The 14405-nt window shown below is 45.0% G+C and overlaps 1 protein-coding gene across 1 annotated transcript; it reads left to right on the top strand.

Moving 5' to 3' along the window:
• The first annotated feature begins 1049 nt into the window (after positions 1 to 1049).
• On the top strand, positions 1050 to 10056 carry GCM2 (glial cells missing transcription factor 2). Its single transcript, XM_003985808.3, has 5 exons — positions 1050 to 1578; positions 5633 to 5885; positions 5999 to 6111; positions 6513 to 6638; positions 8296 to 10056. The coding sequence occupies exons 1-5, from the start codon at positions 1489 to 1491 to the stop codon at positions 9229 to 9231; spliced, it is 1518 nt and encodes a 505-aa protein (XP_003985857.1). The 5' UTR covers positions 1050 to 1488; the 3' UTR covers positions 9232 to 10056.
• The last annotated feature ends 4349 nt before the right edge of the window (positions 10057 to 14405 follow it).

Raw genomic sequence — 14405 nt, forward strand, 5'->3', positions numbered from 1 at the left:
TCTAGGGCGCTCGGGCCTCGGGGTTCCGACGGATATAGGTCGGAGAATCCCCCTCTAACAGTGATTGGCCTTCGGGGGCGGCTCTTCTCTGGATAGGGCTGGGAACCGAAGTGTGCCGCCTGCAGAAAAAGGCTCCGAGAGTAAATTCCGGAGACCGTCTTCTCTCGCTGCCCAGCGTGGCCAAAGAGCGAAGTAAGCCATTTCAATCGGTTTCTTTTGTTGGGCGCCTCCAGGTACCAGAATCACCCTACGGAGGCGGAAGAACAGATGAAGACGACGTGTCTCGGTCCTGGGGAATCCACAGCGTCCTGGGCCCGTCACCGGGCTTCAGCATTCTCCAGAAAACGTCCCCAGATGGAATGGGGGTAGTTCTACAATACCAGTAAAGACGTTCTTTAAAACGTTGTTTTCCGGTGGATGGCGACTAAGAACTGAGAGTCCCCATCCCCTGTTTAAGCAGATAAGGAAACTACGCTCAGAGAGAGCCTAGACGAGAGAAGGAGAGAGAGAGGGAGACAGAAGGCGAGAGCGTGCGCCCGAGAGCGCCAGAGCGAGCTAAGTGTCCTGCAGGAGCTTAAGCTCCCGGGGCCCGCAGAGACCACCATCCTCCTCCCCGTCCAGCTACCTTTAGCCCGTCTTTCCCTAAGGCTCTCCGGGCTCACTTTCCGGGACTCTTGTCCCACCAGGCCACGTCCCTGCGCAGTCCCTCCGAAGCATAAGGACACCTTAGGCCCGCGAGCTCACGGGGACCTTCGGCATTCCTTCGGACGCCACACCACTACTCCCTAAAAACGAGCACGGACTCCCGGACGCTCACAACAGCTACGACAAAGCGCGAGACCTGGAGCGCGCGAGCCAAAGGCTAGCTGGCGTGGGCGCAGTTACCCAGACAGCAAAGGTCTTAAATAAGGTGCCCGGGAATTGAGTATCGGTTCTCAGAGGACTTGTCTGGAAAGCGTCTGTCTCAAAACCTTCCATCTAAACCCAATCCGAAACCGTAGAGGCGAGGCGAGGTGGGGGGTGGGGGGGGGGAGATTTCAACTTAAAAGAGACATTCCAACTTCCCACCTGCACCCTCGCCCCTTGACATCTTGACTTCCCTTTCCCCGAGGGCTCGGGTCCACCTGCCCCTCCGTTCCTAGTTCTGTCCGGGAGGCGGTGACCCGCCTTGCAGGTGCCGGGAGCGGGAGCGTGGCAGCTGACGAGGAGCTGGGAAAGGCGGAGCAGGGGGAGGTGTGTCTTTATAAATACGCGGGCAGCGGTCAGGCGCGCGCGCCGCGATCCGAGTGGAGACTTTTCAGCACCGCGGCTGAGAACAGGGCTCTTACCCCGCGGTCACCACTTCCGGATTTCTCAATAAATTTCTCTCTGTCTCTCTCTGTCTCTACCCAATTCATTTTTTAAGAGGAAAACATCACCTTGCACATCTCTAGATTTTTCTTCTGTTTTTCAGGATCGTTGGCGGAGAGCGCAGGCGAGGTGGGGCAGATGCTGGCGGAGGCAGGGCAGAAGGAGGACGCCGTGTGCTCCTACGGAATGAAGCTCAGTTGGGATATCAACGATCCGCAGATGCCTCAGGTGCGGGAAACCGGTGTGGGCGCGCATGTGGCTCTGGCCATCCACAAAAGGGCTGGTGGCGTTCAAGTTCTTGTAGGGACCGAGGAGAGACTCCCCCTCCCACCCCCACATCTCCCGAGAGTCCTCAATGGTTAGAGGGACCCCACAAAGGGCAGAGCTGGCTTTAGTGATCTGCCTTCTCCCAGCTCTTCCCTCGCGCTTATTTGAAACACACCCATAGCCCTGAGACTGTCAGGCCCTGGGTTCCCAGTCATCTGACGACAGCAGGATGCCTGTCTCTCACTTTCCCTCATCCCAGATAGAAATCAGGTGATTCTTTCTTGATCCGTTCTTTGAAATTCATGAGAAGGGTAGCAGAGAGTCTCAACAAATGCGGATTCCATCGCTTCTCACGCAACAAAACTGTAAGATAATCAGGGTGGCTCGAATCTTAAACAAATAGCACGACTTGGGTGATTTATTCAGACGCCGTGGCTGCCTGCATGGTCATGCTAACCAGACCATAGGTGCACAGAGAGACTCTGGAATCCAGATTTTGGACATAACTTCTGAGCTTACTTTTCTAATGACAAGGAAATCACCTTCTGTTAGGGTGGATTTGTTTTGTTTGTTTTGTTTTAATGGAACAAAGTAGTTTAGGGTCAAGTCCAGGGAACGAGCTGGGCAGTTACTGACTTGGGGCAAAAGCTGAGGAAATGCCTTTGAAGTCTTGGGTTTAGGTAGAAGGAAAGCGGAGTAGCTTCCCAAGAATTTGCAAAGGTGGACTTCTAGCAATGTTGTGGCGTAGGGGTAAGAGACATGGTGTTTATTCAACATCTATGATCTGCCATATTGATATTCAGATGGATAGCAATTCATTAGCAAAGTCAAGTAGCCTCTCCAAGAGATCAGCGCTTTTTTGGATGTATATATGTATAGTAATTCAGGGTTTTTTTTTTAATGTTTATTTTTGAGAGAGAGAGAGAGAGAGCAAGTGGGGGAGGACAGAGAGAGAGAGGGAGACACAGAATCCAAAGCAGGCTCCAGGCTCCCAGCTGTCAGCCCAGAGCCCAACGCATGGCTCGAATTCATGAACCATGAGATCATGACCTGAGCCGAAGTCAGATGCTTAACTGACTGAGCCACCCAGGTGCCCCTGTAGTAACTCGTTTTAAAGCCTGCTACCTTACAGTTAACTGGCACCATTTGTGTGAAAGTGGACCATGGCATGGCAAAGACACCTCATTCTCACTGACTTCCATCCGGAAATCTTCATAGGAAAAAAAAAAAATAGAATCTTGCATTTCAGAAAAGAGCCACTTCCAAATAATGGGAAGATGGTTCCTCTTTCAAGCATTTTCTAGACTTGCGATGCAAATGTGAATTATTTTTCCTTTGGGAGACTGGTTCTTAAGCAGGGCATGCATGTAACCTCTTAAAAGGGCAGGTGCACTGGGAAGTAGAAGTGGAGAAACAGGATCCTGGCCCTGCTCTGGCTAACTGAAGGGGCAAGAGTGACATTGGCTGGATGACCTTGAGATAGTTCCTGAATTTGCCTGAGTTTCAGGCTAAGACGATCTGTCATCAGGTGGTGGAACTAGATAACAATCTTAAACTGTCATCCACATTTCCTGTCAAGTTCAGTGTGTGCATGCTCAACTGCGTGTGCACATGTGCTGACACATTTGAACAAATGCAACTCAATCCTGGAGTCCTCTGTTCTTGTTGTGATTTTAAAACATGGTCTCTGCGGCTTCATTTTCAGTGTCACCGCTTTGGTAGCTGGCATGAGACGGTGGGGGGGGGGCATGATTCTCTATCCCTACGGGGGGACGCTGATGGAATCCTCTCTTCTGGAAAATTGTCTATTTTACTAACATCCTTAGATTGAAGTGTTCACTTTAAAAACAAAGATATTAGCATTTAGATATTAGAGTTGATAGTACATCATTATATATTTCATTTGTGACTTCCCTTAAGTCAGTGTATTAATTTATGTCAATTGCGATATTTCTGAGAAAAGATAAATGATGCTTATTTGTAATAACGATGATTTCGACAATATCCCTGTGGTTTTAGAACCCACTGGAACCCAAAACTGCCCATTTATTTATTACTGTTGAAATGTTATAATACTAACGATGTAGCCAAGTCAGAATTGTCGGACCGAGAATAGCTTTTGCTCTGCAAATGTTAGATCTCGTTACTTTGGGGTGGTGGGAGAGACAGAAGGTGCAAATGGCTTATTACTATGATAATACTCTTCCAGCCTCTACCCTGCGGCTGAAGCCAGTCGGGTCTGGCTGCCACAGATCTGTTTAAATACGAGTAATGCCACTGTAGAAGGTTATCTCTCTAACATTGGCTTCCTTATCTGCAAAATAAGAGTATGGATACCCGTCATGGAAGGTTGTTGTAAGGATCATCGATACTTCGTAACGTGGCTTTGTGGGCCATACTGTCTCTGTGCCAAATACCCAATTCTGCCATATACAAAAAATAGCCCTAGACAATACGTAGACATATGTGCGTGGCCATGTCCCAATACAACTCTCTTTATGGATCTTGATATTTGAATTTTATATAATTTTCTTTTTTTGGGAGGAGAAGGAAGAAGAGAGAGAGAGAGAGAGGGGAAGAGTTGGAGCAAGCCAGGAAGGGCAGAGGGGGATGGGGAGAGAAAGAATTTCAGGCAGACTCCATGCCAAGCACAGAGCTCGACAGGGCTCCATGTGAGATCATGACCAGAGCCAAAATCAAGAGTCTGACACTTAACCCACTGAGCCACCCAAGCACCCCTGAGTTTTCTATAGTTTTCATGTGTCACAAAATATAATTCTTTGGATTTCCCCCCAACCATTAAAAAATATAAAAATCCTTCTTAGCTTGTGAGTCGTGTACCAAAATAAGTGATAAGCTGGATTTGGCCAAGGGCTCCAAGTGTGCCGACCCCTGCCCCAGACAGGACCTGGTAAATACTAAGTGCTTGGTAAAGGGCAATCTTATATACAACTTCTGTGCGAAAAAGACATTACAGTATCCATACCATGTATCATGGGCAAAGACCACCAACCACGAATACCGAAGCAGTGCTCAGTATTTTATTTTTTTATTGTTTTACGGTTTCAGGAGTAGAATTTAACAATTCATCACTTACATATAACACCCAGCGCTCATCCCAATAAGTGCCCCCCTTAATGCCCATCACACATTTAGCTCACCCCCTACCCCCACCCTTCCAGCAACCCTCAGTTTGCTTTCTGTATTTAAGAGTCTCTTATGGTTTGCCTCCCCCTCCGTTTTTATCTTAGTTTTCCTTCCCTTCCCCTCTGTTCATCTGTTTTGTTTCTTAAATTCCACATATGAGTGAAATCATGTATTTCTCTCTCTCTGACCGATTTTGCTTAGTGCTCAGTATTTATCTAAATTTTTTTAATGTTTATTTATTTTTGAGAGAGACAGAGCACAGTGGGGGAGGGGCAGAGAGAGAGGGAGTCACAGACTCCGAAGCAGGTTCCAGGCTCTGAGCTGTCAGCACAGACCCCAAAGCAGGGCTCAAGTTCATGAACCGTGAGATCCTGACCTGAGCGGAAGTCTGATGCTTACCTGACCGAGCCACCCAAGCACCCCAAAATGTCTTCATTTTTAATTTAACATTTAAAGATACCCGGAAGTGGTATACCAGGATGGTAAGGCAAAGAGGCTCTGTAATCAAACTGTTAGGGCTAAAATCCTAGAGCCACGTCTTACTAGCTGTGTGACCTGGGGCACGGCAAATAACCTCTCTGGTCTCCGTGTACTATTGGCTTAAATTGGGACAATAAAAGTACCTGCTGTCGTGTGGGTTCTGAAAGGCCAGATGAACTAGTACATGGACAGCATTTAAAGCATAATCGATGAACAGCCAGTCGACAGAACGGCAGGTGACATTGTGTGATAGCAGTTTCCGTGGTTTCTGACATCTCTGGAAGGGAAAGGGGCCCTTCTTCACGCTACCGTGCTCGGGACAAATGCAAAGCGTGGCGTGTCAGGTGCGGCCTGGACCAACTCCACGGCCCCTCCCTCCCCTTTCCAGGAGCCGGCCCACTTCGACCACTTCTGCGAATGGCCCGACGGCTATGTGCGCTTCATCTACCGCAGCGACGAGAAGAAGGCCCAGCGCCACCTGAGCGGCTGGGCCATGCGCAACACCAACAACCACAACGGCCACATCCTCAAGAAGTCGTGCCTGGGTGTGGTGGTGTGCGCCCGGGCCTGCGCCCTCCCCGACGGCTCCCGCCTGCAGCTGCGGCCCGCCATCTGCGACAAGGCGCGGCTTAAGCAACAGAGTGAGGGCCTTGTGGCCGCGAGATCCCTTTTCCCGACACCTGTGCCCCGGCCTCCTTCCAGAGCGGCCCGAGTCCGAGTTGCTATTAATCTTTCGCTCCCTCTGGCTTTGCAGAGAAAGCGTGCCCCAACTGCCACTCGGCTTTGGAGCTGATCCCCTGTCGAGGGCACAGCGGGTACCCTGTAACCAACTTCTGGAGGCTTGATGGCAACGCGATATTTTTTCAAGTAGGTGGGGGAAGGGGGGGGGGGGTGTTCCAATGTGCGGTGGATTTTTTTTCATCCTGCTTAGGGACCCGACCACCTGCCATGTGCCTTAGAAACTCGGGACTAACCCAAATGCAGCGCCGTGGCCAGAAGTCGGTGCTGGGGAAATGAGCTCACCTTGTGTGTGCTCTTTAAGGGCTCTAAGCCAAATTGTAGTTATAGCTGAGTTAATACGGTGAAAGGATTGCTAAGTAACCTTTTAAGATTTCTGTTACTGACGCCGCTCAATAGTTTTTTCCTCTGTCGTTTTGAGAAAACAAAAAACAACTCGCGATCTTGGGAAAGGCGCAGTCAATTTTTGACAAACACAGCAAGCTTCCTTCCAAGGAACAAACGTATGATTTGTTTCCTTACTGATGCAGGCCAAGGGAGTCCACGATCACCCAAGACCGGAGAGCAAATCAGAGACGGAAGCTAGAAGAAGTGCCATCAAGAGACAAATGGCCTCTTTTTACCAACCCCAGAAAAAGAGAATTCGAGAACCAGAGGTAATGGGGAGCTGCCATTACGCTGTAGTCTGTGTTCATTGTCATCAGAAAATACACTGATTGTGTAAAACATGAATGTCATAAATTAATTAGAAAGGTTTGATTTTATGTGAAAATTATATGTCCCACAAAATGTCATTGAGTCACCATTTTGGATAGGGTTTCTTTTCTTTTTTAAGTTTACTTATTATTTACTTTGGGAGAGGGAGAGAGAGAGGGAGGGAGGGGCCGAGAACAAAGGAGAGAGAGAGAGAGATTGAGAGAGAGAGAGGGAGAGAGAGAGAGAGGGAGAGAGAGAATTCCAAGCAGGCTCCACACTGTCCGTGCAGAGCCCGATTCGGGGCTTGAACTCACAAACCATGAGATCATGACCAGAGCTGAAGTTGGATGCTTAACCGACAGAGCCACCCAGACACCCCTTTTCAGACAGGGTTTCTAATTTCTTCTTCTAAAAAAAAAAAAAAAAAAAAGCAAACCATTTCTACTGTCAATGATACAATGAGGGTGTGTGCGGACATCTGTATACAAGGGCAGTTACCCATTTTTAATAACGAGAGAAACATGTACATACCAACAGCGAGTTAACAGCACATCCTTGAGAGGGTAGGGTCCTTGGCCTTATTTACATAGAACAGATAAAATTTCTTGGGGCAAAGTGATCCAGTTTGGCTTTTCAACCAAAGCATGCCAAGCAGACACGTTAGTCTGGGGGTAGGAGAAAGTGATGTTTGAGCACTTTCTATGTGCCAGGCACACAGGGTAAGAGCTTTCACACACGAAATGGTCACAAAAGCCTAAAGAGAAGGTTATTTTTGAGCCCCGTTTATTTTTTTGCAGTTTTGCCCATTCTACCTTTGGTTAGAACGTATCTTTCCCGTACTAACTTTTAATTTTATTTGTCCAATTAGAGTTATCTGCAATTCTCAGCACTTGCAAGGTAGGGGTAAGAGGCTCTGGGAGGCTAAAAGTTTCTATTTATGCACAAAGACACAAGATCAACTGTGCTAACTTTATTTTTTCTTCTTCAACTGTCTTAATTCTTTTTTTTTTTTTTTAATTTTAATTAGGCATCTGAAGCTCGGAGAGGTTAAGTAACTTGTTCAACTCATGAGGGACAGAGGCAGGCTTTGAACCCAGGTCTGTGTCTCTATGATTATAAACATAGGATGAGGAAACACAGAACCGTCTACCACTCAGACCCACCCTTCCCAACTACCCATGAACCCTCTTCATTCAGCAGGCTATTCATGCCCGAGCAAGCTTAAGTTCTACAGCCCTTGGACCGTGTGCCCAAATCACGTACCTGAGCAGTGCTATAACACAGCACAGAACCCACTAATTGGAAGTGGTTTTTTTAATGGTTTTATTTTTATTTTTGAGAGAGAGAAAGAGAGAGAGAGCAGAGGAGGGGCAGAGAGAGAAGGGGACAGAGGTTCAGAAGCAGGCTTTGTGCTGATAGCAGAGAGCCCGATATGGGGCTCAAACTCACAAACCATGAGATCGTGACCTGAGCTGAAGTCAGATGCTTAACGGACTGAGCCACCCAGGCGCCCCTGGAATTTGTTTTTATTCGGTGGTTGGCTACTCTTATAGATGAGCTTGCCCATGTAATTTACATTTTTATTTACAAATAAAAATTTATATCATTTTTTTTTAGGTGGGGGAGAATCAAGACAACAGTGGACACTTCAACAACATATCTTCCTTGGAAGATTCAGAAGACTTTGATATAATTACTGACACCGGCTTCCCTATTCCAGCACAGCCTTGCTTTTCCTTCCCGAGCTCAGATGCTTACAGAGCTACCTGTGACCTTGCCACCTTTCAAGCGGACATAATGCCACCCTTTCAGAAATATCCAAACCCAAGAATCTATTTGCCTAGGGCACCTTGCAGCTACGAATTGGCAGGTCCTAGTTACACAAATCCAAACACACATCCCACCCTTTGTAAAAATTCCAGCAATCTCCCGAATGACACGGACTGGGTCCATCTAAATGCACTGCAATATAATGTCAACTCATACAGCAGCCTTGAGAGAAGCTTTGATTTCGCCAGTAAACAACATGGCTGGAAACCAGCTCTTGGAAAACCTGGCCTTGGGGAGAGGACGGACCATGGACAGTTCCAGGCCGCGTCCACTCACCCTTATTGTAACACGGAGCTTCCCTGTCGGTACCTCACGACTCCCTCCGCAGGTGCTCCAGCACTACAGACTGTGATCACCACGACCACCAAAGTGTCCTACCAGGCCTACCAGCCCCCTGCTCTGAAATACTGTGACAACATAAAGGAAGTTAAGAGCCTTTCGGGGTGTAACTATGCTTCTGAAAACATCCCCGTGTCCATCTACCCGGAAGGTTTGGACTTGCCGACCACAGCGGCCAGGGCCTCTCCGGCAGGGCCGCTGCCTTTGAAAATTCCAGGTGATTGCAGAGCCATGAGACCCACTTTGGCTTTTCCTCAAGAGTCGGCTCCCTCCGGGACAGACGGAGCAGAGACTTGGGACGTGTGTCCACCTAGGTTGGGGTCGGCAATCAGTTATTCGGATGGGGTTAGTCCATTCTTTAGCTATGGCAGTGAGGACTTTTGAACCACAGTCCTGGGCACGACATAGTATTGGTGTCCATGCAGGCAGGAAACGTGGACTAGGAACTATCTCTTGTTGAGTTGGGAGATTGACCTAGGAGACACATACAATAATAAAAATGTTGATCAGTTGAGAAAATTATGGGTTGGGGGTTTTTAGAAAGTATAGGGAAATTTTGCACAGCATTTTAAAGCCCATCACATGACATAGAATTAGGTCTGAAATGTGACTCTCCCAAATGAACCTACAAGCAAACTGGATACCATGATGATCAATGAGCTAAATTCACTGGAGGAGAAGCCAAGAATCCTGGTTCTCCTTCTAAGCCTTTCCCAGTTGACCATAGAGAGTTTCACAAATCCTTCTCTGGCCTTAGAAGTTGTCAGAATAGCGTCAGGAAGAAATATTTACAATCTTCTCTCCTGAGTCACTTTGTAAGTGCTAAGTAGAAATTTTATAATCTATTAAAAGAGCTTCAGGAAATACATTTGATCATTTTATCCCAAGTATATATCTACTGCTTTAAAAAAAAATCTACAGTATTGCAGTGATAAGATGCCATTGTTTTTAAGAGAATCTTCTTTTGCAGTATCATCGGAATACCTTTTCTTGACATTGATGAATGTTTTCATTGCAGACGCAACCTAACGGTGATGTGTAGTTAATGGATTATTATTGTGCTAAAATATGTTTTTTTTCCTGATTCGGTTTCAGAATTAGAACTGAGATGTTTTGTTCAAACACAGATTTACTGTTCATTTGTTACTCCTCATAAATGTCATTGATAATGTTCAATTAAATGTAATAAAGGAGTTTTAAAGTAATGTAGCTGATGCTTGTGCAATTTTGAAATAGAAATAGGAAAAAAAATGTTCATATTATGACCTGGGAAGACAGTTGTTATAATATATAAAACCATATTCATTTTATTTGACAGTTTTATAGTTTATTTCATTTTATTTTTTATACCTTTGCCTCCCTTCACCCATTTTGCTCACCCCCACTGTTGGCAACCAAAAATACGTTCTCTGTATCTATGAACTCTGTTTTTTATTTTTTACATTTCGCATGTAAGTGAGATCATATGGTATTGGCTTTTCCCTGTCTGACTTCTTTCACTTAGCATAATGCCTCAAGGTTCATTTATGTTGTCACAAATAGCAAGACTTCGTTCCTTTTTATGGTTGAATGATATTCAATCATATCTATATACCACATTTTCTTTATCCATTCATCCATAGGAAGACAAGTACTTCAATTGTTTCCATGTCTTGGCTATTATAAATGATGCTACAATGAACATGGGGGTGCATATAGCTTTTCAAATCAGTGTTTGTCTTTTCTTAGGATAGATACCCAGCAGAGGAATTGCTGGATCACATGGTAGTTCTATCTTTAATTTTTTGAGGAACCTCCATACTGTTTCCCGCAGTGGCTGCACCAATTTACATTCCCACCAACAATGCACAAGGGTTCCCTTTTCTTTACATCCTCGCCTACACTTATTATTTCTCATCTTCTTAATAATAGCCATTCTAACAGATGTGAAATGATATCTCATTGTGGTTTTGATTTACATTTCCCTGATGATGAGTGGTGCTGAGCATCTTTTCATGTACCTGTTGGTCATCTGTGTGTCTTCTTTAAAAATGTCTCTTCAGGGGCGCCTGGGTGGCTTGGTCGGTTAAGCGTCTGACTTCAGCTCAGGTCATGATCTCATGGTCCGTGAGTTCAAGCCCCGCGTCGGGCTCTGTGCTGACAGCTCAGAGCCTGGACCCTGTTTCAGATTCTGTGTCTTCCTCTCTCTCTGCCCCTCCCCTGTTCATGCTCTGTCTCTCTCTGTTTCAAAAATAAATAAACGTTAAAAAAATTTAAAAAAAATAAAATAAAATAAAAATGTCTCTTCAGATCCTCTGCCCATTTTTAAATTGGATTGTTTCTTTTGCTATTGACTTGTATGAACTTTTTATGTATTTCGGGTATTAACCCCTTGTTAGAGATATGATTTGTAAATATTCTCTCCCATTCAGTAAGTTGCCTCATGTTGATGATTTCCTTTGCTGTGCAAAAGCCTTTCAGTTTGATGTCATTTCACTTGCTTATTTTTGCTTTCGTTGCCTTTGCTCTTGGTGTCAAATCCAAAAAATCATCACCAAGATCAATCAATGTCAGGGAGTTTATTGCCTTTGTTTTCTTCTAGGAATTTTACAGTTTCAGGTCTTATACTTAAGTTCTTAATTCAAGTGAGTTAACTTTTGTGTATGGTATAAGACAGTGGTCCAGTTTCATTCTTTTGCATGTGGTTGTCCAGTTTTCCCAGCATCATTTGTTGGAGAGACTGTTCTTTCCCCATTGTGTATTCTTGCCTCCTTCATTGTAAATTAATTGACCTTTTATATATGGATTTATTTCTGGGCTTTCTATTCATTTCATTGATTTATGTGTCTGTTTTTATGCCAATAGCATATTGTTAGCTACGAACAGCTTCGAAATATAGTTTGAAATCAGAGATCAGAATGCCTTCAGCTTTGTTCTTTTTTTCTCAAGATTGCCTTGGCTGTTTGGGGATCTTTTGTGGTTCCAGACAAATTTTAGAATTGTTTTTTCTATTTCTGTGGAAAACGCCATTGGAATATTGATAGGAATTTTTGCATTGAATCTGTAGATTGCCTTGAGTAATATGAATGTTTTGATAATATGAATTCTTCCAATCCATGAACATGGGATATCTATTTATTTATGTCTTCTTCAGTTTCTTTCATTAATATCTTATGGTTTTCAGTGTGTGGGTCAGGTCTTTCACTTTCTCAGATAAATTTATTTCTATGTATTCCAGTAGTTTACTTTAGAAAGAACTATTTGCTGTGCTAATAACAGAAAACCAATTCAAAATATTCAGAATGCACACACACACACACACACACACACACACATTTTTGCATAGCTCCCAATACTTACTAAAATCATTCAGTTTTCAAATTAATACAAAGTACCTCCATTTTTTTTTGAGAATGGAGTATTCTCGTTGCATAGAATACTCAATTTGCATCACTAAATCTCAGTATGTCAGATAGATACCATTTTAAATTATTGAGTGTTATATATGTATTTTACCACCCCAATAAATACATGGAGTACTAACCTCAAGATTAAATAAAGATGAGTACACTCCTGTGATTCCCTAGTCAACTCTTTCTTCGGTCCACAACTTCCCTCTGGGAGACGCAACCCTGACCACACGTTAGAATCTCCCGGGCAGCTTGAGTGGTTCTAGTATGCAGGGTGCACCCCAGACCAATTAAGTCAGAATCTCCAGGGCTGACACCCAGCCAGTATACGTTAAAGCTTCTCAGATGATTTCAACGTGCAACCAGGGTCTCTAATTTGCCAGAATAGTATTGGAAACCTCTTTAGTGTAAGCCGGTCCAGGAAGCTCAACACAATATGGTCTCATGGAGGCTTGAAAGGAAGACAGTATTCTCAGTGTAATTAATCTCTATCATCTCTGACTTTTCCCTGGATGCCGTTATTGTGTTCATTTAATGGAAAAGGGAGGAAATTGACAGGAGTTATGTCATTTCACTTGCTTATTTTCACTGTAAAATACAATTAAAAATTGGATTTTGAAGGTGACAAAATTAGATATAGTACCCTGCCTATAAGTCAAAGCATGAGCTCATTCATTCATTCATTCATACATTCAACAAATATTTATTGAACTCCACTAGGCATCAGTGATGTGCAAGTATTACATATGTTCAGTGAGTGAAATAGAAGCCTCTGCCCTCTTGGAGCATGTGGGCTGGTGGGCTACACAGACATTCAGGAAGCAAGCACACAATGTACCTACAGATGGGGAGGGCCGTGAAGGAGAAAACGATCCATATGAGGACACAGAGAATAAGAAAATGGAAGCGAAACCCATTGGGATAAGTGGTGAGGGGAGAGCTCCCTGCAGTATGGAGTCAAGAACCAAAGGGTAAGGGACGCCTGGGTGGCTTGGTCGGTTGACCGTCCGACTTTGGCTCATGTCATGATCTCACGGTCTGTGAGTTCGAGCCCCATATTGGGCTTTGTGCTGACAGTTCAGAGCCTGGAGCCTGTTTCAGATTCTGTGTCTCCCTCTCTCTCTGACCCTCCCCTGCTCATGCGCTGTCTCTCTCTGTCTCAAAAATAAATAAACGTTAAAAAAAAAACTTAAAAAAAAAAAAAGAACCAAAGGGTAAGAAAAGGCTGTCCAGGTCGATGGGTGGGGAAGAGGCTGCGGATGAGAAGTAGCAAGTGCAAAGGCTCTGAGGCAGCAGAGCGTATGTGGTCTCAGAAGGCCTAGTCAAAGGGACAAGAGGACACACAGTATCAGATGGGTTGGAAGGGAAAGCAGGGTCCAGGTTCTTGAAGTCCAAAACAAGGAATTGACATTTTATTCCCAAAGCAGAGGTGAACCGGGGATGAATTATAAGCAGAAAAATGACACGATCCAATTCATGTTTTGAGACGATCATGTTTAGACAGGGGGCTGAAGTGGGGTTCAAGAGGCCAGGAGATTATTGCAAGTTATTCAGGCATGACAGAATGATGGCTCGAATTAAGAGGTAGTGGCGGAGATAAAAGGAAGTGGACAGACGCAAAATGCAAGTCGGAGGTAGAATCAATGGAAGTCACTTACGGTGTGGACGTGAGATAGTAAGGAAAAGGGAAAAAAATCAAGAACAACTCTCGTTTTCCAGGTTCAACAAACCGAGTGGCTGGTGGTGCCATTCTCCGAATAGTGGCAGCTGAGAAAAAAACCAGTTAGGATCAGTCCATGCTTGTGAGTCATCTGAGTTATCAGATGAATATAACACTGTAGCTCCGTGGGGAGATCAGAGCTACAGATAAAACCCAGGAAATCCTAAGTCTAAAGCTGCTTTATCATAGCTCAGCCTTGTAAGGCAGCCTGGAGTTGTGCTATCCAATATGGTAGCTGCTGGCGATATGTCGTGATAGAAATTAATCAAATGAAATAAAAAATTCAGGGGCACCTGGGTGGCTCAGTCGGTTGAGCATCCAACTTTGGCTCAGGTCATGATCTCGTGGCTGGTGAGTTTGAGCCCCGTGCGAGGCTCTGTGCTGACAGCTCAGAGCCTGGAGCCTGCTTCAGATTCTGTCTCTATCTCTCTTTGTCCCTCCCCTGTTTG

This window comes from Felis catus, chromosome B2, assembly GCF_018350175.1.
Source record: "Felis catus isolate Fca126 chromosome B2, F.catus_Fca126_mat1.0, whole genome shotgun sequence".
NCBI classification, from domain to species: domain Eukaryota; kingdom Metazoa; phylum Chordata; class Mammalia; order Carnivora; family Felidae; genus Felis; species Felis catus.